The sequence below is a fragment of the Varanus komodoensis genome, unplaced genomic scaffold (genome assembly GCF_004798865.1).
Source record: "Varanus komodoensis strain SLA01 unplaced genomic scaffold, ASM479886v1 scaffold48, whole genome shotgun sequence".
In the NCBI taxonomy this organism is placed as follows: Eukaryota; Metazoa; Chordata; class Lepidosauria; order Squamata; family Varanidae; genus Varanus; species Varanus komodoensis.
In genome coordinates, this window is record NW_025336059.1 from 1,652,428 (window position 1) to 1,678,554 (window position 26,127).

Consider the following 26,127-nt stretch of genomic DNA (forward strand, 5'->3'; position numbering starts at 1 on the left):
CGTTCAGACAGCAGATTTCTGTTGCCTAAATGTGGCGCTTCGGAGCAGGAGGAAAGGAGACTCAAGGCGTCTCCAGAATGTGTTGCCCTGTGCTGTCCCGGTGTCCTGCCTTCCCCGCCTCAGAGTGCCACCAAAAGCCCTTCTCCAAGGTCACTCCTACAACCTCCTAGAAGCAGCCAGCACAGTTCCTTCCGCACCAGCTGTGGATCCCCACTATGAGGCCAAAGCAATTTTCCAGCCTTATAGCTGGGAATCTGAAAAATGCTGTGGCCACCTAGAGACTGCCAAGCAACTACGGGGCCGTTCTGTGAATTGTGCTCTTCATGCATTTGTTTTAATTCTTGTTGTAGTTATGTTTTACTTCTAAATGATGGATTTTATGGTTGTTTCATTCCTTGGGTGCTATTTCCTGGTAGAAATGCAGGCTATAGAGTGGATAAATAGCTACACAAATGGATCTTCCACCCACCACTCTGTCTTTGCACCCCGTCTGGATGCTTCTGCTTCTTTGAGGGTTTAGGTGGAGATCGTGATGGGTGTGGGCCTTGGACTTGGGGAAAAGCTAGAGAAATACATGGCACAGATGCTTAAAATGTTTTTACCTCACCCCTCAGTCAACAGGGCACCTGGAGCAGCTTCCGTAAGATTAGTCAGACAAGACAGTTCCTGCTCAAAGGTTTGCAATCTAAAGAGGCACGACTCACAAGGAAAAAGAAATGGGGAGGGTAGAGGGGAAAAATCAACACTTGCAGCAGGGCTGGTGGGATGGCCCAGGCAGTGGCAACTGGGACCGAAGGACCCATTGCAAGGACGGTCTTCAGCAGGGCGCATTCAGTACGCTGGAAGTCCCTTCCCTTGCCCTGCTGCACACGCTCCGCTGGGCAAACAATCAGCCTGCAGGATGGGATTTTAATTAGGGAAATGGTGGTGAGGAGGAAGGCCCCTCCTTTGGGCCCGTGCTTTGTTTAAACAGGGCTAGCAAGCAGACGGGCTCCATGCGTGGAAAAACTCTGTGCTTGGAAAACCTCTCCGGTTTATTTATAGAAATCCGAGACTGGAGTTAGGGGCTGGCCAGCAATGTGGAGCAGGTGGGAGGCTGTGTGGAGAAAGGATATTCTCCTGACCCTGTCCCACATTTGCACGTCCCCGAGCATCGCTTACACAAGCCGCGTCTGTGTCCGCACGGGTCTTCCAGCAGCAATTGGGATGCGGTTTAGATGCGGTGTTTTCAGGTGGCGGGTTAGTGAAGAGGGAAAGAATACGGATCCCGCTGTGCAGGCCCCTGCTGGCTCTCCTCAGGCAGACTCAAAGCTTCTCTCCATCCCTCCCCACAGTCCATGCTTCCTCTCTCCCATCCCTGTGAAAGGGAAGGGCTGCAGGTTGGTCGTGGAGGCGCTCGCTCTGCCTAGACAAGCCCTCTGGTTCAGCCCCTGTTCAAAGCTCTGGGGAGCCACTGCAGGCTGTGAGGACTCAGGGCATGCAGGCTTTTTCAGTCTGGGGGCCGAGTTCTGTTTTCAAGATGCTCTTGCAGGCCGCAGGCCACTGGTAGGTTGGGCTGGAGCCAGAAGGGTAGGGGCCAAGGATCCCCCATCACATTGCAGTTTTAAGCTCTCCTGGTAGGAATGTCTCTGGTAGGGAGAAGCATTTCACCCTTTTCAACTGGGGAGAAACTATATCACGTAATGGCTGGATTTCGAGAAGAAGGAGCGTGTCCTTCTGGAAGGCTGGACTGGGAAGTTAGGAAATCTGGATTCGGCCCTGGGGCTTGTGGTTCTGCACTCCTGGCCATATGGAGCAAGAGGGATAAATTCATGTAAGCCCACTTCCTGCATCACATAGCCAAAAACTTTTAGGAGCGAGAGTAGCATGCTTTTGTTCCCCCCCAAAGGACCCCTCTTCTTTGCCGGTCTGCAAGCACCGCTGGTCGTCCGGCAGAATTGCCAACAAGTCGAACCAAATGATCTTTGACCCCCCGTTCCAAGTCTACGATTCTAAGCCTTGTGTTTGAAATACACAAAGAATCTCAATCCAAATAAGCCTTGCATACACCCACACACATCAAAGGAGTGGCATTAAATACTGCTTTAAAAGTGTTCCATGCGCTCTGAATATATGCATTATTATTCTTCATAATGAGCTCACTGCAATCCTAATTAGGTTAAGCAAGCAAATGAGCAAAGCAGGACAGGCGTTAATCATTCTCAACATTAAGGCAGTCCGTGCTTTTCTTCCTATAGCACAGCCGGTAGTGACCAAGGCTGTGACACGCTAGCCCCTTGGGGCAAGCTCCTCCTTGACTTTGTGGCCAAAGCTAAAATCTGACTTGGGGTCTTCCTGGTCATATGAAGACGTAATTATTAGTATCATTATTAAAGTTATGAGCCCTTATAGGTGTTTTTTTTACTGCCTGGGAGGGACAGAGCAGCCTGAAGGAATCATTCTGTGGGACCTGGACGCACGTTATGAGAGCTGTCATGACGGCCAGCCTGGGTTTCCTAGAAAAGGCCCAGACAGAGTTTCACAGCCAGGGCGAAAAGATCCCCTTTAGCCAACAGAGAGGGCCAAGCTTGTTCCCTGCCCGCCCCGCCTCAGACCAACTGCTCGCCCCCCACGCCCACCCCCCCATGGAGCAACCGAGCTCTTTTCTGTGGAAGGCAGCCTGACAGACAGCAGCTGCTGAAGCCCCGGCTGGTCCGACCCAGGGCTGCTTTTCCTCTCTGCCAAACAGACTCAGCAGGGCGGCTCCCGCCTGAGCGAGCAGATCCATGCTGCCGTCTCGGGGCAAAGGAGGAAATGCCACAAAAGGATGCTTTTTGTCCCCCCTCCCAGGGGTAAAAAGCCATTGGTGCAAAGCATTCGCTAGTCGGAGATACCCAAGGGGGGCTTATCACCGCTATCCATGCCTGGAAAACATGCTAGAGTTGTTTGGGGGTGATGGGGACTGTAGTCTGACAGCACCTGGAGGGCCCACCTCCCCAGGTTAGATGGGAGGGAATTTCCTCTCTGTGCCTTAGTGCTCTCTCATGGAAGAGGAAGAGGAGAAAATGCAAACTCCTAGTTTCTAGCCAACACTGGCGCCATCCCTCCAGCTCCTGGGCCCTCGGCTCTGTGCCTTGCTGTGGCCAAGGAAAGGCTTCTGGGGACGCAGCACTGGCTCTTCCTCCCTCGTGGGGACACTGCCCTCTCGCGCCGGCCCCATCAGGCTTCCCTTTAAGCTAACGTGGCAGTGCACACAGCCGCCGGGGCAAAATTAAAATTTCCAGCAACATTATGTTGGGGGCTGGCTTGGTTTCGCGGGCACAAGTCGTTTTACGAAAGAGAGCGTTGCTGCCGTAGGTACACAGCAGGGCCCACTGGGATGCCGCATGGGCACCTCTTCCACAGCAGGGCCTTCTGAGCTTCCCTGCAGCCATCACAGGATTAGCCGGAAGGGAAATGAGTTTATTGCTCCCTGTTGTGATGCAAAATATTTTGGGAGGTGTGCTTTATGCAGGGCCTCCTTTGCGTGGAGACGAACATGAGTCATCCAGTGAGAAGGGGCCTTGCAGGCCATCTGGTCCAGCCCCCTGCTCAATGCGGGACCCGGGTCTCCCATCCAGATTCTAACCCGGCCTGACCCTGCTTAGCTCCCCAGATCGGGCAGGATCAGGCACTTCTTGACATGGATCGACAGATGCCTGGAGCTCTGAACCATTCTTAGGCGACATGGGGGCTGCCTGCAGTTTCAAATTTACCCGTCCTTGCCCCCCGCCCTGGGCCTTGTGCTGTGGCAAGCGCGACAGGGCACCAGCCCCACCATTTCTACTCTCCTCATACGGAAGCACCCAGCGCTTCTCTCCTCCATTTGTGTGAACGCCCTCTTGGGACTCCGTGGAAGCCATGGCCTGGGAGGCGGTGGGCTCTCCCACCCTGGTGGCACTCAAGGTGTGGCTGGACAGCCACCTGCAAGGGCCGGTTTGGCTTGGAGGCCTGCCCTGACCACAGGGTTGGACCCGTTGGCTCTCTGGCCCCGTCCAACTCTCCGATGAGGATATGAAACCAGACAACACTCCAGTGAGCGAGCATGAAACACCCATCGCACAACTGCAGTCCCTCCTCAGTGGAGCGGAGCTGAGAAGCAGCAGGACTCTGTCCACCTTCAACCAGGCATCTCGCATTGTCTCACACCTTCCTTCAGAAGGAGAAAAGGGCTGTGTGGCGAGAACTGCCCGGCCATCCACGTCGCCGCAAAAACGTACCATCAAATCAAAGGAAAGGCGTTTCTGAAGCAGACCTGCTGCACACTTAGGTACATCCTTGGTTTTTTTGCCGTCCTCAGCGATTCCTCCTGCACCCTGGAACAGCTTAAATGGGGGTATGAGGGCGCCCTCTGCTGGCATGTGCAGCACGGGGCCCTGCAGCACCTCACCTCCGAGCGCTTCAAGCACAAACGGGTGCAGATGAAAATGCGGCAGAACTGCTTTGGCCCTGGGAAAACACCAGAGTACTCCGCAGAGGAAGCTTGGGTGGTACCCGCTGTTCACAGATGCTGCCAGTTGGAACCACCAGGCGGCAGGCGGGGGGATTGCATGGCTGGCTGCTTCCCTAACTTTGTTGAGAAAGAGTATCTTTGCACACAGAAAATTGGAGTATTTGGGAAGAAGCAAAAACTCAGGCCTTGGGTAGGGTTTATTTTATGCGTCAGGGAACAGTCCTGGATCGATCGCAGGCCTCATTTGTTGTGTGTTTGCACGAGTGAAAAAGGACCATTTTGGACCAAGCAGCATGAATTCAAGTTGTCACTACAGGGATGTTGAACTGGTAGCCCTTCTGAGGCTCCAGAGATTGCTCTCCCCTTCCCCACCCTGATTATGTGGTCATTTGCTGGCTTTTGTATGTTTCCCCCCACTCCAAAAAGGAAAAAATGTGTCTCCCAAGGTTTAGCTGCAGGAAGGATGAGTTTCAAACGAAAATATGCTGGTATTCTTGGAATCTTGACCTTTTCCTTCAGCCCTGCTCAAGATGGGAATTTGGCCACAGAGATGAAATTGAATTTGGCCTGGGTGGGCTGGAAGACATTTCACCTCTCTTGAACACCACAGCTCTGTTTGTGTACCCAGTGCTAAAAATCAAGGAGAGAGCAAAAGAATGCCATCACAGTATTCCAGAAAAACATGTTTTTAATTTTATACACTGGCTTGTATTGCTCATATCCCCACCCCATTATAGTGCAAAAATTCAGAAACACAAAATAAAAGTAACGTTGAAATGCACCTAAGTTGACACATGTTTACATATAAATTTTCAACAACGAAAAGGCTCCTTCAGTACTGGGTTGACTGAGCTGGGAGTCTGCACCATGCCTGGCCCAGAGCTTGTATTTCCAGAAGGATCCTGGGAAGGGGACAGGGAGAGAGTGCCAGTCCCTCCCCGCCCCCCCAAAAAACCCTCATCTGCTACGGTCTTTGGACAATACATGTTCAACTCTGGATAACGGAACATCCCTAAAAGGCATCAGGCCTACCCCAGTCAAACGGAAAACACTGCAAAAGTCACATAGGATTAGTCATTTGGGTTAGTCAACTGGCAGTTGAATAGAGAAAAGGAAAAAAACGAATGCACACATACACAACAGAGGCCCTGGATGGCATTTTCTCTTCCTGGATGGCCTATCGGGTACTTCAGCTTCACCGTTTTGCTAATCGAACCCATTGTCTCTGTCCCCCATGGTTGTGATCCCAACTCGCAAAGCTTCCTCCCTACCAGGCTCGGAGAGGGCCTCCCCTTCCATTCGAGGACGGAAGAGCTGGCTATCTGCCTCCACACCTCATCAAGACACCTAGCCCCGTTTGGACAGAACCGGGCACAGAACTCACGGGCCATTTCTCTGTATCGTTCCGCTTCCAAGGACTGTCTGCTCACAGGGGACTGGGCACTGGCGCAGCCCTCCTCCCCAGAGAGCAAGCTGCACACGAGTCCAGGCATTTTTCCACAGGTATCCACCAGCCTCCCGCCTTCCAAATGCGTTGGGACTGGTTTCCATGGCCAGGCTGGCTGGAGACAGTGCCAACTGCAGTCCAGAACTTTGGGAGGGAGCCCAGCGCATATGAGGGGCTGAAGCAGCAGTCACTCTGTGGAGGCCAAGAGTTCGTCTGGGTGAGGAGTGGGCAGAAAGCAAATTTCCTGATATTTTGGACCTCAGATCCTGGCCACTGCCCATGCTGGTGGCCACGGGACCTGAGAGCTGGAGTCCAGAACTTCTGGAGATCTGTTTTCTCCCCTGCCCCGATCCAAATGCTGGCTTCCCATTCCTCTAGGTTTCTGTTTTGCCCGTAATCAGAAATACAAGGAATGGTCCCAGTAAAGAGAAACCCCAAGAACGGCCCAACAGTACAGAACAGCGGTGGACTTCTGCGCACACGCTGGTCACCATCACTGGTGCAGACCGGTGGACGAAGTCCTGAAATTGGCACCGCAAGGAGCATTACGGCGGATCTGCTCCTCCACTAGGAACAACCAGAGGCACAATGTGGAACTTCTCCTCCCTCTGCCAGCACGAGAATTTTCTCTCCTGCACCATCACAGGCAAATGAAGTATGTACACGGGGAACAAGCAGACGGCGACAAAAGAAGTGCCAAACAGGCCACGGTGGGTGTGGCAGAGAACCTGCCACAGCCACCAAGCAACCAAGGGGAACTGAAGACACTGTTAAAAGAAGAAGAATCTACTGGCTCGGCTCCAAAACCGTCCTGCAGCTAGCAAGGCCCTGATGAAGTTTGCAGGGGGAAGGGCTGCAATTCTGAGCGCTCAGGGGTTTTCGGGGGACTTCTATAAGCACTCTTTTCCCAAAATGTGCTCTTTGAACAACTTGGTCTGCATGATGGGCTAGGCGGGTCAAAGGGCTTCAGAATTAAAATACCTTTCAGGCACCATACCATGTGGCCAGGAAGCTCTGGGACTCCTTTCTGTTACAACCCTTGAGTTAAAGAACTAGCACAAACCATCCGTCCAACCTGGCTGATCTCCGGTGTTATTTAAGCCCCGTGTCCCATCTTCCATCACCAGGGCAAGAGAAGCACCAATTCTGCCTTGTCTGAGCATGCCAAGAGCCCTACCGGTTGCCTTTTCCCAACAAAACCCAAGTTAGCATAGCTGTCATATTTGTGGCAGAACCAAACTGATGAAAGAGAGGGAGGAAGTCCAGAAAGAAAGAACGGGGGGAGAGGAACCAAAAAAAAGATCAGATAACAAGGTGACTAAATTATATCTAAAAAGAAAAGTATCTTTTGCTAGGCCATGATTTCAGAACGACGTCCCCGAGGCCACTGAGGTACATGAGCTTGGTTGTAACGGACTGTGGCTGAAGGCAGAGCCTGGCTCTGAAGCTCCAGCCCACTCACCTGCCCCCAAGTTCTGAGCTGTGCACAGATCACAGAAGGGAGAGTGCATCATGCATTTAAACGAGTCTTTAAGCAACCTGCTCCTTCCCACAAAGAGAGGTTTTCATGGTACCGGTGGGTCTTTCTCAAAGAAACGGTCGGGGTTTACAGTACAAACTTGACTCGGGGCGTTCCTTGTGTTCCCCATAGGAGGTCCACGTGGCAACTTCGGCTGTTTCAGTGCAGATTGTTAACATATATGGCATTTTTTTTTTGCTTCGTTGCCCATTCTTTCACATAGGATAGATGCCAGCTTTTGCAACAAAAATCTTTCCAAGTCCAGTTGCACCTGTCGCGAGCCACAAGCAGCATTTCCCGCCGCTAGCACCACTGAAGCAAACTCAACGAGCACAGAATCCCCACTAAAATGAACAGAACTTGTGCGATGCTACACTAAAGTGACTGGGAACGGCACACGAGCCTCACACGAATGGGGCTGGCACAACCGTGCAGCGAAAAGAACACGGACTGGATGGGGGCTGGTACAGAGCCCCCCCAAAACGAATGGGGGCCGTTCTGTCGCGTCCTGCGAGGCATGGGCTGCGTACATGAGCATTCGGGACGCATGGGGCTCGTCCAAATAGGTTATTGCAGATCTCCGTCGTCTCCAACGAAAGGCCCCGTATTGCTGCGTATTCCCCCTACGAGTTCAACGAAGCTTTTATGCTTCTCCGTCACATCAATGGCACCTCACTGACTGGCGGCCGTTGCTCTCTCTCTTCGCGTTTGTTTTGCTTTTTTTAAAGAAATGCCACTTTTCATTTTAAAGAAGTGCTACTTTCTCTGCCTTTCTGCCATCCTCCCCCGTAAAAATAAATAAATAAGTAAGTAAATAAATAAGTAAATAAATAACTAAACGGAGGGAGGGAGGATGGAGGTAGCAGAATACCAAATTTGCTGGAAAATTAAAAAGTTAAAAAGAATGTTAATATACAGGCATGGAAATAAAAGGGAACGCATACAGAACAGCACGAACAGACATGCGGTTTGTGACCCTGGCTTCACCCTGCTAACCCGCATCAGAGTACGATCCTAGAGAAGACTTGGGAATGATGAGGATCTTCCCACAGGCAGGGAGGTTGGCGGGGGGGGGGCGTGGAAGAGAAAAACGAGGAATAAAGCAAAGGTCGGTGGGTGCTCCCGAACCTGTGCCGTCCAAGGGGGCAAGAGAATGTCAGGCGTGGGGACACATAACCAGGTTTCTAGAACGAGGGAGCACAGAGAATTTTGGAGGACCCGCCGCATGGCAGTCCTCGCCCAGCCCTGTTTGGTTTGTGTTTTAAGGCATCCCTTCCAATAAACACCAGCGAGAGAGGCATGGGCCTCGTAGTCTTTTAACAGTGCGCTATAGGCTCGGTAAGGAGTTTTGGCTTAAGTGTGACATTCACAGCTTACATTCCAGCTGTTGGCACAGCCTGCAAGAGTGGCCCCCCTGCCCACCGAGGCAGGTTCGGTTTGTTCCTGCGTTTTGCTGTCGCTTCTTTGCAGCTCGGCTGCCCGAGGGCCGGAGCCAGAAGGTCATACAGGGTTGTGGGGAGACGGGAGGTTGCTGAGTCCGCGCCGCAAGGAGCAGAGCGGATCAGTGGAGTCACGATGGAACGGATGGCGAAAACCAAGCGGGCTCTTGCTTGCTTGCTTGCTTGCTTGCAAGGACTTGTGGACTGGATCCAGCCTCGGAGCTGCACCACAAGAGCCGGGAGCGGGCCCCCGGGGGGGGGGGGGGGAAGGTTACTTCTAAAAGGGTCTCAGTGCAGCATCTCTGGGCCTTCATGGTGTGCCCTCTCTCTCTCTCTCTCTTCACAGAGAGTGGCTGCCACAGGGGTCAGGCCAGGCCGGCTTGGCGCTCCAGCAGATGCTGCAGTCCCCGCGAGCCGAGGTGTGCCCGGACTCTTTGTCAAAGACTCGTCGAGGACACCGACAGGGTGGGCGAGGAAGGGGGCGGGAAGTTGAGCAGTTCCAGCACAGCGACGCCCACGCTGCTGCGACGGGTGAACATGCACGAGGCCGCGACCCACTTGTTCGTGCGCGGGTTGTACTTCTCGATGGAGTTGAGGCTGGAGCTGCCGTCGTTGCCGCCGACCGCGTACAGCCAGCCGTCCATGGCCACCAAGTCGTGGGTGCTCCTGGCAAGACGACAAGATGAAGGTTAGTGACCCCTTGGCGGAGAGCTGAGGCCCCCTGCCTGGAACTCTGAAAAGCTGCTGCCAGTTAGTGTCAGTGATACTGGGCTCGGTGGACCGAAGTCCCGATGCAGAATAGGGCAGCCTTCTATGCCCCTTAGCAAGAGCTTTAAGCTACAGTGTTACTGGCAGCTTAAAGCTCCATTCCCTGAACGGAGGGCCCTCGGGAGCTTCCCGGCATGAAATTCAGCCATCAGGCAGAAAGCCGCCCGGTATTCCAGCTCTAAGCCTTCCATTAATACAACACACTGAAAACCAGTCAGATATTCAACTGGTTTCAGTTCAATTACTGCCTGGATCTATTTGTTCAGCAGTTAATCACCTATTTGTTTCCAGGCTTAATTCAAGGGTCCTTGTTCTTTTCTCTAAAGCCCTAAATGGTTGCAGGCTGCAACTTGGAAGGACCACGTCTCCCTATATTATCCCTTTCAGGTGCCCCAACCTCAGAGGGTCACACTCCAGATTCCCTCACTGCCTGAATTGGGTGTGAGGTTACTAGGAGCAGGGCCTTAGGAGTGATGGCACCCATACGGTTGCTTGGCCTCACTCCCTCTTTGAGACAGCTATTCCCTACCTCCGGATGTTCATGGGTGCCACACTTTCCCATGTGTTGGTTTTTGGACTGTAGCGCTCCACTGAGTTAAGGCAGCTGGTCCCGTCATTGCCCCCTGCCACATAGAGCATCCCTTCCAAAACAGCTACACCAGCGCTGCTGCGGCGACTTAGCATGTTGGCAATTGGCGTCCACGTATTGATCTAGTGGGAAGAAGCAAAATAGCCTTCCTGAACACTTCAGGACAACAGAATCCTTCCTCGCCACTCCTCGGTGTTCATAGATATTCTCCAGCTATGTTTTGGTGTGATGTCTGAACTGAAAAACCATAGCTTGGATTTGGCTGGCTGGACAGATTCAGAAACCATGGTTTGAAGAAGAGTTGCAAACAAGGCTTTGTGTTAACTCTGCTCTGGCTTCTGAAATGATCTCTGAAGTGACAAACCACAGTGATACTAGTTGTTCTGCTTCAGGAGGTCACTGTACATAGAGATGTTCATATGGATCCACTGCTCCCCTCCTCTTTTCATACCCGCAAGGTGGATAAGTTTTGATGCCAAAATTAACCAGTGTTCTTTGTGGTGTCCAAACAGAGAACTGTGATTTGTTTGAAAAACTGGTCTGAGAATAAGCCAGGATCTGGAATCATGGTTTGATCCTAGCTTGTTCTCACTAGCCATAGTTAGGCTTCTTGTGTTGGTTAGGTCCAGCTATGCTAACAAAGCATGGCTTGTTAACCATGAACTACCCATGAAGAGAAACCATGATTTGTTGTTGGGTTGTGAACTCCGGGTCGCTCACCATGTTTTGTTAGCTGGGTTCAGACAACACGGTAACTCGTAACCCAACAGCAACCCACAGTCAACTCATGCCGACCCCTCACAGTGGTGCACTGCACCCCAGGGACGCAAGCAAGGATGCTGACAGTGTCTGGCACAGCCCCACAACCCGTTTCCTCGGAGCTTAGCTGCAACCTACCAACAAGTTCCCAGAGCTGCTTCTTGTTTACCTGTGGCTCGTACTTCTCCACTGTTGCCAAGTGCGACGAACTGTCATACCCTCCAACGGCATACAGGTTGCCTTCTGCAGCGAGGGGTGAAAATGCACACACACAAACTTAAAGGAGCACAACGGGATGCAAAAGCCCCGCCCGGAAACACACACTCAGTGCAACTCCCCAGAAGACCTTTCCAAAGAACACAACACAAATGTGGATCACACAGTCCACATTTAGCTGCAGAGCCAGAGTCGGGTTCACTTTTTTCACTTCGGTTTTTAAACCGGAGGGAAAATGTACGACGACCGTAGGACACATTGAACATACAGCCTGTGTGCACGTGATTTTTAGTATCTCATACGACTGGGACAGATCACGCCTGCAAAGTGAAGTCAGGAGATGGTTCACAAAGGAAATAAAGCACAAGCTGTTCAGAAACGGAACGAAATGGAGGGAGCGGGCTGGAAAGAGATTCCCATTTGTTCTGCTCAAGTGGGCAGGTGGCATCTGGGCTATCCGTGTGCACAGAAAACTGGGGAGAAAGGTAGGACGGACCCTTCCCCCTTCAAGGGCTAGTTTTCGATATGCAGAAATAGCTTTTGTGTGCGTTCAGGGGGAGAGCACCTACCTGCAGACAGAACGTTTGCTTTATTTAAAACATTTTTAGCCCATCTATATCTCAGGCGGATCTCAAGACAGCTTACAAAACCGAGACAGGACCAGCACATTAGATAATATAATTTCAATATATAAAAAGACACAGTAAAAACAATTCTGTATTGTATAATAAAAACCATTCAACCAGTAAAACGCTGGGTAAAGAAAAAGTATTGGCCTGCCCTCAAAATGAATAAAGCTCTTATGATTAAGCTTGTTTTCCGATCAGCACCGACAACCTTCTCTTCCGTGAATTTGTCCAGGCCCCTTTTAAGCTATCTAAATTAACGGCCATCGCAGCATCTTGTGGACGTGAATCCTAACGTTTAGCTACGGCAGTGCAGAAGTCCTTCCTCCGATCAGCCCTGAATCTCCCACTGCTCAGTCTCACGCGACAGCCCCTTTGCGTTCTCGCACTGTGAGTCACCACAACAGTCCCTCGTTCTTGCCTAGGGGTGGGCGAACGAAGGCGCACGGATCAAGCGCACCGGGATCTTCCGGGCACCGTCTTACTGCTTGTCTTGAGCCTAATTCCCACTTGCCATCACCGCTTGCTTTGTGCGGACAGGAAAATCGCACAAACCAAGCGGCGAAGGAGTGCCCATGCCCTCCCCCTTTGCAGAAACATGCCCCCCAGGCTCAAGTGGGGCCGATTCGCTCCACAGAGGATATCTGCCCAAATTTGGAGCTTTGCACCAATCCAGCGGAGTGTTGAAAAGGACGCGTGTGGAGGCCCATCTCTGACCTTTTTGGGCAGATAGGCGTCATGCTTGTATTCAGAGCTTTGAAGGTGGCATGCTCTCGGGGGCTAAGGTTTTTCCTCCTTACATTCAATGCCACAGACCTTTTCCTTGCAAAGTGTTCTTTATTGACCAAAAGCACAAACACCCAGAAAGAATCTCTGAGCGTGTACAGAGCACTTTGCTGAACCCGCTCTAGTGGTTCTTCCCAGAGGCTGCCTGCCCACCTGGGGAGTCTGGCCCAGAGATAATCGCATCGGCTTCTCTCGGTGTCTTGGATGGCTTGCCTTCCCAGCCCCTCCACTCCTCTCCCCCTTCTCCCTCCCCTTCGGATTCTTCTGAATTCCTGCCAGCAGCCCTTGAGGACGCCCAAAGCAGCCCTCTTTCTCACTCCCAACACACGGCGCATTTTCGCAAGCAGAGCCTCCAGCCCTGCCTTGAACATGCAAGCCGATCTTACCCAGCGTTGCCACGCGCACATATCTCCTCCTGGTGCTCATTGCAGCAATAGAGGTCCAGGTGCCTGTCAGGGGATCGTACCTCTCGGCGCTGAGTGCGGTCAAGGGAGAAGGAAAACAGCACATGGTCAAGCACTGGCATTGCCTGGAGAAGTAAAATATGCAGTAGCCCCCCCCCCACAAAACTGGATTTGATTCATTAAATGCTGCAATAATATTTAAGTTTATGGGTAGCAGTACTATAGTGACTAAGTGAGTGCAGAGAGACCAGCAACAGATGCTTCTTACCTGTTGAGACACGAGGCCCCGTCATATCCTCCGGCAGCATACAGGAGGCCGTGCAGGGCGGCCACTCCTAAGCAGCTGCGTCTGGTCCCCATGGACACCTCCGTCTGCCAGGAATTGGTGACGGGGTCGTACGATTCAACCGTGGCCATGTCGGACGTTCCATCATAGCTGTGGTGAAGCAGAGCTTTAGGAAATGCAAGCTTTGGAGGGCAGCCCAGAAAGGGCAACCCAAATGATCAGGATGTCGGGAGCTGAAGGAACTCAGTCAAGTTGGGGATCTTTTCGTTTTGCAAAAATGGTGACTCAATGGGGACGCTTAACCTACATCAAATCAAGTGTGGCTTGGAAAAGGTGGGGAGAAAGAGGGATATTTGTCTCCCTTTCACATAATCGTAGGCATTGGGGGTCATCCAATTAGCAGGAGCATCAGGACAGACAAAACGGTCTTCTTCATATCACACAGATGCTGAACTACAGAACTTGGTACTCCGTAGTCAATGCTAATTGACTTACGATGGCTTGGAAAGGTGAGTGGCCTTCTTCTCCAGGGCTACTCGTCACCATGACCGCATGCAACCTTCAGGTTCAGAGGCAGTGTGCCACCGGACACCAGTTGCTGGGGAGCATGGGAACGGGATTCTCCTGCTTACCCGCCCACAGCATACAGCTTGTTCCCGATGGCGGCAACGCCCACCCTGGCCCGGCGGGTGGACATGGAAGCGACCATGTGCCACCGGTCCGTCCGCGTGTCGTAGGCCTCGCAGTCTCCATGGATGGCAAACAGACTGCCCCCACCTGCAGGAAGAGCGGCGCTGGTCGGAAGCCGACAGAATTTGGGGCGTACGGGAAGCGGTGCAAGCGCCAAGGTGCAGCCACAAGCGCTAGGGAAAGACCTGCCACAGGTGTTTTAGTTTGCAGAAGGACACTGCCGGGCTACGGCCTGATATGAAATGCTTAACAGACAAAACGTCAAAAATAAGCTGCAACGGAAGACTCAGGCTTGCCAACAACAACGGACATGAAAGCCCTATCATACCCTGCCTAGGACAACCTAAACTGGATGCTAAAATACGGCAGTCTTGGTGCTACATGAACCTCGCTGGAGGAAGCATTTTGGGGCTGAGGAGCCACTGCTGAAAAGGCCCTCTCTGTGGCTGGCATCCTCCACGCTTCCCTTGGAGGGGCTCGAAGGTGGGCCTCAGGGACTGATCCCAGTGTCCAGGCAGACGCCTAGGAGGAAAAGGCAGAATTGCTCTGTCTTTTGTCTGGCTAAAGATCCACTTGTCTTAGTCACACCCTGTTCGAACTCCTGCAACATGGGGCTGCCTTTGAAGACTGCAAAAGCTGCAGCAGGTCGAGAACGCTGCAGCCGGACCATTCACGGGGGCCAGTCCTAGGGAGTGTGCGGCCCCCTGGCAGCCTGCCTGTTCCCAGACACAAGGCAGTATGTGCTGGTTGTGACCTATACAGCCCTGTGTCGCCTGGGGGGCTGCCTGAAAGACCACCTTCCCTGTATGAGCAAACCAAGTCCTTAAGCTCTTCTGGGGGTGGGCCCTTCCCCAAGGGAGGCCGGGTTGACACCCGCTCTGCTCTCCTTCCAACAGCAAAACCCGCTTTATTCAAGACACCTGCAAGCGGGACTCTTCGTTCAGTAACTGTTAGGCTTTTATTGCATTCGGGCGCTTCCTTCTTTATATCTTTCGGTGAGTTGCTCCTGATAGACAGGTGGGTATAAATCCAACCAAGGATACGTCTGGAAGCTCCCAGAGACAGAAGCAGCCCAGCCAGCCGATTCAGCCCTCCTGGGAGACCGACTCCTCAGCAGGCCAGGGGAGTGCCCCGTGGCCCCGCGCGTCCCGAGGACTGCTCCTTCATGGCCCACCGCCCCTCCCAAAGCTCCCCCGCTCTCGGGGCTTCACCTACCCACGGCGAACAGCACCGTGCTGGCCCCCTCGCAGCGCCGGGGACGGGTCCGGCTGTTGCTGAGCACGCCCCGCTGCTCGGGCATCAGGTGGTACTTGAGGGCTTCGATGAGGAGGTCCTTGCAGTCCGAGTGGTGCCTCACGAGCAGCTCCGTGTCCACGTTGCTCATCAAGAAGTCGCGGCTCAGGAGGGGAAGCCGGACGCACTTCATGAGCTGGGGAAGGAGCAGAAAGGGGGAAACGGGGGGTGGGGGGGGACTCAGTAACTGCATCAGGAGAGGAGATTGTGCAGCGTTGCTCAAGCAGCCACGGGGCGGCCACGCATAAGTGCCCACTTGTTCGTGATCACGTTTTCTCACGTCACGCAAAGAACCAGGAGGAAGGTACAGAGCCAGCGGGGGGGCAGCCACTCGAAAGACGCTGGGCTCCGCTCCACAGAGGCCAAGCTACAAGAAAAGGGCACAGATTTGCACAAAACTGGTCGATATCCACGGAAGCCGGCCCAGAAGCAATGAGCAGGCAAAGGGTGCCAGTTCCTTCCATAGCCCAACCTTCTCAAATCAAACACATTCTTCCGTTAAATTGCCCCGTGCCCCAAAACCAATGGGAAACTTTGCTGCCACATTTGAGCGCCCTGCAGGGGCAGATGCTTTCTTCCTGGAGGGGGCGCTCCAGTCTGTGGGAAAGGGAGAGTTAACCCTTTGCGCAGCAGGAATCCTTGCTCTGTGGCTCAGAAAGAGGCCCGGGTCCACAGCCAGGCCATCCTCCCACGCAGAGCCACCTACTCGGGGGATATGCTGCCTTCTGCCGTCCACGTCATGCTTCACCCAGCTCAGGACAGCTCGGTAGACCTCCTCTTCCGAGGGCACGTTAAGGCTGTCGCTGGAGATCAGATCCAGAACCTGGGGAAACAAAAAGCCCGGTCACTTTGAAACCAAAGCGGGGGGAAAGACAGGGGATGAAGCAGACTCCAATCATCCCGCAGCAACGCAAGCAAAATGCGCAGAGATTCGTTTTCTGCAGCCTGCAATTTCCAGCAGGCCATACTGAGGGTGCTGAGAAGCAGGGCGACGATGCTCTTGTCTCGGTGTATTTGGACTCAGTCTCTAGAGCTCAACTCTGCCTAGAGCAGAAAAGTAGGAATGGAGGAACATTTTGTGCGGAGCTCAGATCCCAGTGCCGGGATGAAGCCAGAGCAGATGCAGAGACAAGCACTACAACAATACAAACACACACACACGCACCCCGCTCCTCTCCCAGCTGCAGAGGGTCTGGGTTTGACCTGGGGGCCGAGCATCTCTTACCTGCTTGAGCGGCAGAAGCATGAACTCTTCGGTCTTGGAGACGTCCACAAAGTGCTGCAGGACATACTTGTGGGCCGACTTCAGCAGGTCGCTGCAGGAATGCGTGTCTGCAAAACCCCGGATGCCCAGGCAGTTGGAGGGGTCCAGCTGGCTCAGCAGGAACTTGCAACAGGCGTCTCGCACCCCGTTCAGCTGCAGGAGGCTGGCGGCCGGAAGCAGTGTCTGTAAGGGCAGAAAAAAGGTGGCGGGCATCGCAGGGGTGCCCTCCCGCGGTCCGGAATACCCCCAAGTCCTGCCAAACCGGCCGTGACGGCAAAACCAGGCTCTGCTCCTGCCACAACCCCAAAGGAGATTGGGAGAACCGGGCTCTGCCACACACCCCTGCACTACGTCATTGCCCTGGCTTAAGCCACCCCTCACGCCACGACAACAGCGCTCGCCGAAACGGTGGCTTTTCTGGGGAGACCCGTCAAGTCTGCAAGCGGTTTTGCCAGGCGCTCGATGCAGCTTGCGTTAGCATGGTGTCATTTCCATTAATGGCCGCATCATGCGGGACACCGGCTGTGCTGAGCCAAGGTCTGAAGCTATAGGCAACAGCTCTCCTCTCTAACACGCTTCACAGAAACCTGGCGTGGGCTCCTCAGAAGCTGAACAATGGGAGAGCTCCCATGTAGCTCAGGCAGCGGACCACCTGCTTGCGTGCTGGAAGCCCCTGATCTGATCCCCGGCTTCGCCAGGTAGCGCAGGAAAAATCCATCCTAAAAGTCCAGAGGGCGGCTGCTGCCAGCCAGCGGCATCGGCCTGGAGGGACCAAGGGAGGCCGCTCCCAGTGCGCCCGGCTCAGCCTGCAGTCGGGACGCGGCCACGCAGAGGGAACGGCCCTCGAGGCCCTGTCAGACTTCCAACCAAAACAGCAGCCTGGTTTTAAATGGACATATTTGCATAGCCGGTACAGTGAGGTGCGGGGAATTCTGGGGGCTGGGGCATGGGAGATCCAGATCTGAGCTCCCACTCGGTCATGGAGCTCCTGCCGTGACTTGGACCAGCCGTGGACTCGGGCCAGTCTCAGCTTAGCCCACCTCACGGGGCACCGCAAGGATAAAACGGACGGTGGGAGGAAGGTCGTGTGCGCTGCCTACGGCTCTGTGCGAGAGACAAAGGTAGAGATACACCAAGGATATGCCGCGTGTGTGGCCCGCCTACAGATCGGGGCAAAGAACCGCTGGCACGCCTCCGTCCGGCCTGCGGAACTTCTCAGGCTCCGGGAAGATCGTGCCGCCTCTAAAGGGCAGGCGCAGAGTCCTCTCCCGGCAGTCGAGCACTGACCTGCACGTTCCCTTCTCCCACCACGATCTCGGCGGTGTAGGCGTACTGGACCAGCTGCTCCAGCGCTTGCGGGTCAATATCGTGCAGCGTCACGTGAGTCTGCCGGCTTTCACTCATCTCGTCTGCGGGGGCAAAGAGAACCGGCGTGGGCCCTTCGTGGGGCGTGCGGGGGCAGCGAGAGCGCCCGGCCCTCGGAAGGAGGCGTGCGGCCGAGCGCAGGCCCGGCCCCTTCAGCCCCGGCGAGGCGCACGGCGTTGGGGCCCCAGAGGAGGCCAGGGGTGGGGGGGTACTTGCTGGTGAACATGGCGTGGAAGTAGGGGCTGCACGAGGCGAGCACCACTTTGTGGGCCCGGATCTCCTTGGCGGCCACGTGCAGCACGATGTCGCACAGCAGGCCCCGCTGCCGCATGCGGTTCATGCAGACGAAGGCGTCGTGGTAGTGGCGCTTGGAGTTGTGCGACACGCTGTGGCCGTCCCGGCTCAGGAGCTGCATGCCGGTCTCCATGGCTGCGGGCGGGTCGTTCCTGACGCGCGGCAGCGCCCTCTCCGCCTCTCTGCGGAAGAAGATGGACAGCGATTAAAGTCATTCCAACAAGAGGCCGGATCTGCATTCCAATTACAGTTAAACCGTGCTTTTTTTTCCTGCAAGGAGCCCCAGCCAGAGTCTATAATCTTCCTCATTCTCTTCTCCAGTCCATCCGCACAACAACCCTGTGAGGCAGGTTAGGCTGAGAGTCAGGGACTGGCCCAACACCACACAGTGAGCTCCGTGGCTGAGCGGGGACTCGAACCCGGATCCTCCCAAGTCCTAGTCCAGCACTTTGCCCATTACGCAACACTGGCCGCTCAGAAAGCCAACCAATCCTTTGATTTATGCCTTAAGAGAAGAAAGAAACATTATTTTTTCCATTTATAATCCAAAGCCAGAATATCGTCTGCTTTACATGGGAGAAAATCCACAGAATCCCTTCTTCCTTGTGCATCACCCACAACCGATCAGTCCCAAAGAGGGAACCTTCCCAGATCGGTCGTTCCTTCAGCTGTGATCTTTCTTACTTCATTCTACGCCACTCTGAGGTCATTGCTGAAGAGCTGACTGAATGCATTTTCAGAGCCGGCTCAAATATCTTATATTAATATACACATAACGACATTTTATCATGTTAGTGCTGTTTTTCTACTGCGGAAGGCTCATGGCATGTACCAGACTATTTCGCTTTTTACACCCGATAAATGACGGCAGCCTCTGATTTGGAGCGAGAAAGACAAGCAGTTTTCAGAGACTGAGACGAGGCAGGCCTGTTGCTCAGCAGCGGCCGGCCCGATCCCCTTCCCCTCTTGCAGGCAGTGGTGGCGGCGAGGAGGAACAAGAGGGCACGGCTGACTTTTCTGCTAGATCTCTGCCCTTCAAGTCCTAAACAGAAGAGGAGTTTGAGCAAGGGAGAACGTGGAGGGCAGAAGACCGCCTTACAGAGGCCGGGGGCTCTCGCCAGCCCAGATCTGGCACTGGCACGCCCCACCCTAATCACCAGCATGTGGCAAGAATAACCATTAGAAGGTGCCATTAGAAGCCATTCAGCATGATGGCCTCCGGGCTGCCCATCGTTGCTCACTGGCAATTAATCTTTCTCTCTTTCTCACGTGCCCCTTGTAGTTTGCACACAGAGACTTAGCCAGGCCTTGGGATTCCTCTCCATCACCTACACATCCCTGACAGCAAGGGGTACATGCGGAAGTGTGAGCTTGTCTAAAAATAACTGGCCCTCAGCTGGGAAGAGGAATTTATTCACTTTGTTCTTGCCAAAAACCAGACATAGACTTGCAAGAGAGACAGACAGGGAGGGAATTTGTGGTCGTGTCGACCAAGACAGTGCTGGAACGGGGAGATGAGACGCAAAACCTGAAACGCCTCCCTCCATCCGATCGACAGATGCATGCAGAGGCAGCGAGATCTCGAGTTTCCTGGCAGACTGAAAACAGAAAGCTCAAAAGGGTGCAGGGTGCTTCCTCCGGCAGAGGAGTGGGAACTCCCATCTCCGTCTGGAACAAGGGAAAGCGCCGACGGAACGGATGCAGCTCCTGACAGCCGCCCACACGCCGTGGAACGTGCTAGAGAGATGGAAAGAGCAAAGCTTGCAAAGTTAAAAGGCTTCCAAGAAGGCATAATGCACAGTGGGCTTGTTAATTAATGTTTGCAAAGTTTGCGGTGGTGGAATCGCACGGTATAATTACGACTGCTGGAGGGAAGGCCAGGTTCTTCCCCCGCCCAATCCCGTACCAGCCTGAGTTCGGCAGGTAAGGCTTTAGTAGTTAGAAAGGATGCTTTTGTCTCCTCCGCCCCGCTTTTTGGGTGCAGAGCATGAATGTTTTTAGAAATGGGCACAGTAACTCTGACCTGGGAATCAATTCTGGCCCTCAAGGGACCCGGAGGGCCACATCGCCTTCAAAAGGACCCACCCCGTTTCTTCTGCTCACCAAAGGTTTCCTGGCCTCTGTGCAGCTCTCTTCCCCAAACGAAAAGGCTGAAAGCTCTTTTCGAGAGCCTCATTCCTGGCAGCTCAGTGACAATGTGCTGCCGTTGTGGGAACTCTGGCCCTTCCCCTCGCTTCTGCTGCTGGCCTGACCCACTGCAGCCCCAGGGAACTTGTCCAAGATTGAATTCACCTCCTGGGCTGAAAGGCCGTTCAATGCGCCTGCTGTAGGGTGCCAGAAACTAAAACAGAGAGAGAGCAGTCTCCGCTCCCAAGGAGCTTATAATCTAAAAGCAGCAAAAGAAAGCCGGTTGAGAAAGAGGGAAGGGGGGCAGGAGGAATGAAATCTGTGGCCTTCCAGCCAATCCCTTTCAAGGTGTCTCACAGACTAGCGAGGCCCCTAAAGCTTCTGTGGAAGACATGAAAGAGGCGCAGCAATCTTGTCTCTAAAGAGGAGTTCTGCAACACTCTGCAGCTTGCGACGCCCGCCTCTCCGAGACCATCAGTGACTCGGGACCATCTGCCCAGGAGGTCCCAGCTCTGAGATCCCAAATCCATCGGATGGTCTGCAGATGCCTTTGAGGAGCTGCCACGGTTCAGTCACACGAGGGACAGCACGGGACGTTTGGAGAAGGGCCTGAGAAGACTCACCATCCGTGAAAGGGCCTCTTCCGGAAGACCTGCTGAAGGAGATGGTGCCATTTGGAAACACCAAGCCCATGCTGCACAGCATCAGCTGAGGTGTCAGGGTGCCAAAAGTCACTAGGCTAGGCCTTGAAAAGAGAGATTTGTCTGGGATTAAGACACCCCGGGGCTACTCCTCGTACCTCCAGGAGCTTTCCTGGATTCTGAAACCACAGAGTTGGAGAGGCGATGGTGGGTGACTGAGTGCCCCTGGGAGCTGGTGCCCTCCCACTCCCAAATTCAGACTCATTATGAAACCGTGGGGCTGCTTGCGATGCTACAGTTTTGCCTACTCTTTTGTCTACCAGTGAAAGGTCTGGTTATGAGAAAGGTTGAGCAGAGTTTCTTGCCAGCCGGAGAAGAACGGATCTCAGCTTTTCTTTGTATGCCATCCATAAAACATCAGAACAAACACGTAACGATAACGCCTCTCTTTCTCTCCATTTCTACGGTCCAGAGGGGAGCGACTTTGCTCACACAGCCCAACCAGCGCCATCCACACACAGCATCCTGATAAACTACCATTTATTTAGGTTCAGCTGCCACAACAACAAACCAGCACTGCTTCTAATACTCTCAGAGTTTTAGAAGACTTCCTTTCTTTGGGATCCAGTGCAATGCGGTGGTGAGTGTTGGACTGGGGACCTGGGTCCTAGTCCCCACTCGGCCATGTAGCTGACTTTGGGTGACTGGCCACTCACTCTCAGCCTAACCTACCTCACAGGGTTGTTGTTGCTGTTGTGAGGATAAAATGAAGCTAGGTTAAGTGGCCCTGGGTTTCTCACAAAAAGAAAAAAGCTAGGATATAAACGTGCATTGTAATAACAATCATAAAAATGGGAAGAAAAAGCATTTCTGAACTCTGGACAACTGCTCCAGAAGAGAAGAAGTCTGTATATGCTTGAAAAGCATAGGATCACTTGCTCTTGTCCTGCTAAAGCCTGGTTTAGCACTGTGTGCCAGCACAGCAGGTGCTGAGGGAAACAACCTCTGCATATGCTCAGAGGCACTTAAATACTATTCTGCAAATTCCATCCTCAGAGCCTGGATATTATCTATCAGGTTCTGCCCTCACCTCCATCGCAGTGCATTCTTTGTAAAATTCCTGCCCAACTGCCAGGTTCTAACCTCAGGTGCGGTTTCCCACCCAGTCTGCTATGGAAGCAAACTCCCCCCTCCCTCTCCCCCTCCCTCTCTTTTTTGCAAACCCTCAAACCAAACTGTCCTAAAAATAGCTCGCGTTGTTATAAAGGACATGACGCAAGCCATGGGATTAATCACCCACTGTTGCTAACATAGGTAGCTTCCAACACCAGCAGTAGGGTTCAATCTGACATTTTGCAGGACGGAAGGACTCAGCCGACAAGCAGCCCACGCAGCCCAGCAACTGCGACATGGGCCGCGAAGCCGGGCGCAGGGACGGGCAGGATGTGCCGGGGCTACAGAGCAGCAGGACGCTGCAGGACTCAGCGAGTCAACCAAGCTTGCGGCGATGTTCATGTGCCCGCTAGCTCCCCGCCCCAAGAGGCTTACACTCCTGCACTCTCCGGATGTGTTGGGCAGTGGCCATTTTCCAAGTGCAAAAGGAAATCCACTGCCCTCCAGGCTAACCATCTTGGAGCCGTCTTCCCCAGCTCAGTGGCCTGGCCGAGTGTGCTGGATGGCGAATCCCACATGCATGGAAGTTCCCAACTGGGGAAAGCGGGCCTAAAATTTGGACATGTGGAGGCAGGAATAAACGAGGCCCCAGAACAATAGGCCAAGGCCTGGTGGCACCCATATTGCGGACGCTCTCATTATCCATCGTTTGAGCACCCAAAACAGCTTCTGAAGACGCCTGTGGACCAGCCACACCTGATGCAGAGATGCGTTGGCATTACTCACCCCTCGGCAGAGATAGAGGGGAAGAAGGCAAAAGCAGAACAAGGACTCATGCAGGTACCCAATGAGCAGCCTCCCCAGAATGGGCAACTTTACAAGAATCTCTATCAAGAGAAAGTGAAATCTCTTGATTCTATCAAGAGAAAGTGACCCACTCCCATCTGTTGCAGAAGGCAAGCTCAGAGCAGGGACTCACGCAGATGCACAAGCGAAACCTCCTCTGGAGGCAGACAGCCGTCTTGAGTGCCTTTTCCCCTTTTTGGTAGAGAAGGTACAAAATAAAGGACGGAAGGAAATTTGACCTGACTGAGAGGAAGGCAGCAGAAATGCAGTGGGCAATTTCCTGTAGAGATGGGTGCTTTGGGCTTGTCAGAACCTTTACTGATTTATGTTATTCTTAACAGAACACCAAACTTCCCCACTCCAAATGTGTCGGAATACAACTCCCATAATCCCCAGTCAGTGTGGGGATTGCAATCCAGCACAGGGCAGCAAACTGGGGCAATCGGCAGTATTCTTACATCGCACACCATTTTGGGGAAAAAATAAACAGACCCGCCTGGATGCACGGCACATTAGATAACTTCAGACCAGTGCGAAGCTTGTAGGTGTGTAGGCATGAAAGAGAAGGGCTGTTTTACAATGCTGCTGTCATGTTCCTTGTAGGGGGCTCTTCACACACACACACAGCCCCCCCATCCAGTCCCTTCAGCAGTAAGAAAGATGCTGCAAGCATCGGATTCAAAACATAACGTGTGAATGTGGCAGACACGTTATCAAACTGGAGGTAGGAGGGGTATTGCTGTGCAAGAGGACAGCATCTCCTGTCCGACCTCCATCCCTCGACCACAATCCACCATATTCCCAGATGTACCGGCAAAGGGCCAGGCTGGAAACGTTTTTCTCACGTCCAGCCTCTCTTTCCCCTGCTAATACTCCTCCAAAACTGACTTCGGTCCATGGACCTCCCTCATTCTGCAGCCTAGAGAGGGAGTCGACTCTGAGCCTGGAGAAGGGAAGGATGACCAGAGAAGTTTTCTTTGTGTCCAGGTTGCTGGCCCTCGCTTCCCTGTTCCGGAGGGCTGCGATTGACGCAAACGGGGGAGATGCAGGGGGGCGGGAGAGAACCGACTCCTGCTCGGATATCTAATGGTAAGAGGCAAGCAGGGCGGGGGAACAAAAGAAAACTGCTCCCAGCAAAGCGAACTCCCAGCGCCTCCTTAAATTCAAAATAAATAAATAAACATCTGATCTTTTCCGGGGAACAGCAATGCAGGGCGTCTCTGCTACTGCAACTGGAGCTTTTCGGAACAAAGTGTGTGTGTGTTGGGGGGGACCGCATAACCTGCAGCGGAACCCCCTCTCCCTCTGTCTAAGCCTTTTCACGGATGTTGCACCCCCCCCAAAAAAAAATCGAAAAACGATAAACCAGCTCTTTGCAAAACAACAGCAAAAATTACACGAGGAAGACGGAGGGACTGCAGTTTCATGAATACGGCAGTCACCTCGGATAACCCTCCAGCCGGGACACCGCTCGCCCCCCCCCGCCTCCGCCCCCCCGCAGCACAAAAAGCATAACAAGGGACCTGGTTTGCCGGCCGATCTCTCCAATGCGGTAGATTTGTGCGTGCGCTTCCGTTCCTTGCAAAGAAACGCATTCTCGCCCTGTGCAAACTCTCTGTCCTTCTCCCCCTCCCCCGGTTCTTGCTGCAAATTCGGAATTCTGTATTCCTGGATTTTGTTTTTTAAATTCATGCATAGCTGCGAGCCCTGGGGATCACAGATCCTCTTCCGTGAGAGAATTTGGGGAGTGGCGGCTGTGCGGGAAACCGGCTGGAAGAAGCAAAGGGATAACTGAGGAGAACTAATGGGGGGAAGAGGGAAGGAGGTTGCAGGCTGACGCACGCTTTCCCGGGAGCAGCGGGACTCGCTTCCCAGGAAAAACACAGGCGCTCTCGCCTGGCAAAAGTGCGTTTGCGGCCCCCGCCGCCGGCGGTCTCCATCCCGAGACAAATGCGGCATTTGCATTCAAAGTGCGGCGACTGGAGACGAGGAAGCTGTCCGTTACGCGCTCCCGCAGTGAGCCACGCTGGGGCTGCACACTCCAGGCACACTTACCCGCGAGTAAGCCCTGCAACCCCAGAGGGACATACTCCTGAGTAGCCATGCAGAGGACGGCACGGTCCAGCCGCATCTCCTCCTGCTTTGTTCGGGATCGGTCCTGTCCCCAGCCATCTGCACGGAGTGCCTTTATTTTAAAAGGCAGGAAAACGCTCGTTTAAAAAGCGCACTCACCCGGCTGACACCTCCAGGGCTAGAAAGCAAAGGTGCTTTCCGTGGTCTGGCGCTTTGCTCTCCAGATTGATGGATTTTCGTAAAAGTTAGTCCCTGCAGAAAACAAAAACAGACAAAATTCCTTTCCCCAGCTGATGCGTTGGGGGAACGTCTCTGAAGGGCAGGATTTCCCTCTTTCCTTACTCCCCTTCGTATTTGCACATGTCAGCCCAAGGGGCAAAGCTAAACGGAGCTTTCTTGGCTTTTTCTTCTTCTCTTCCCCACGATCTACAGCAAGGATAAAAAGGATTGCTGGAATAGTGCGTGTGTATGTGTCACGTTGCCGCCCGCGCCGCAGTTTGCAACTGTGGGTCCTGTGGTCAACGGGACTAGAACCTTTCCGCCGTGCTTTGGAAAGACTGCAACAAAACAAAAACAAGAACAAAATGCTGCTTTTGAGCACAACAGACTAAATAAAGCACCCGAAAATCTTTGCATAATAGGTTGGGTCTAGGTTTGGGTACGTTTAGATAACATGTGGTCGGAGTTTAAAGCATCCCCCCACCCCCCGTCTAAAAATGCATAGGATCGAGATGGTGGCTGATAGAGGCTTTTATTAGAAACGTGTTCAAAAGAGGATATCGCGTGCTAAATTTTGGAACGACTCTTGGCACCTTATTTCCTATATATCTTTTTATTGTACTTTCTGAAAAGAAAAAAAAGAGTTAGAAAAAAATATAAAAAGGAAAGTACTGTGCCTTTGATCCGTTGGGATAGAGCCATTGAAATCAATGGGACTTAAGCTAGTCAAGGCCAACTTAAAACCCAACGTTTTCCATACGAGGATCCAGCTGCTTATATTGTTTTCACCAAATCTTACTGCGTTTAGCCAAAGGCTGTCGCAACTGGAAATTACAAGAAAACAGATCCAGTCTTCTCGGGATATTTGTAAAGTGTTCTTTGCAAGTCATAG

At 53.2% G+C, this 26,127-nt stretch overlaps 1 protein-coding gene across 1 annotated transcript; it reads right to left on the bottom strand.

Annotated features, from left to right (window-relative positions):
• Positions 1-5,141: 5,141 nt before the first annotated feature.
• On the bottom strand, positions 5,142-25,440 carry KLHL17 (kelch like family member 17). Its single transcript, XM_044445292.1, has 12 exons — positions 25,176-25,440; positions 18,139-18,398; positions 17,845-17,966; positions 16,519-16,740; positions 16,000-16,116; positions 15,216-15,429; positions 13,943-14,087; positions 13,293-13,460; positions 13,007-13,095; positions 11,162-11,235; positions 10,174-10,355; positions 5,142-9,542 (listed from the first exon to the last, which is right to left on the bottom strand). The coding sequence occupies exons 2-12, from the start codon at positions 18,347-18,349 to the stop codon at positions 9,314-9,316; spliced, it is 1,773 nt and encodes a 590-aa protein (XP_044301227.1). The 5' UTR covers positions 18,350-18,398; positions 25,176-25,440; the 3' UTR covers positions 5,142-9,313.
• Between the last annotated feature and the right edge of the window lie 687 nt (positions 25,441-26,127).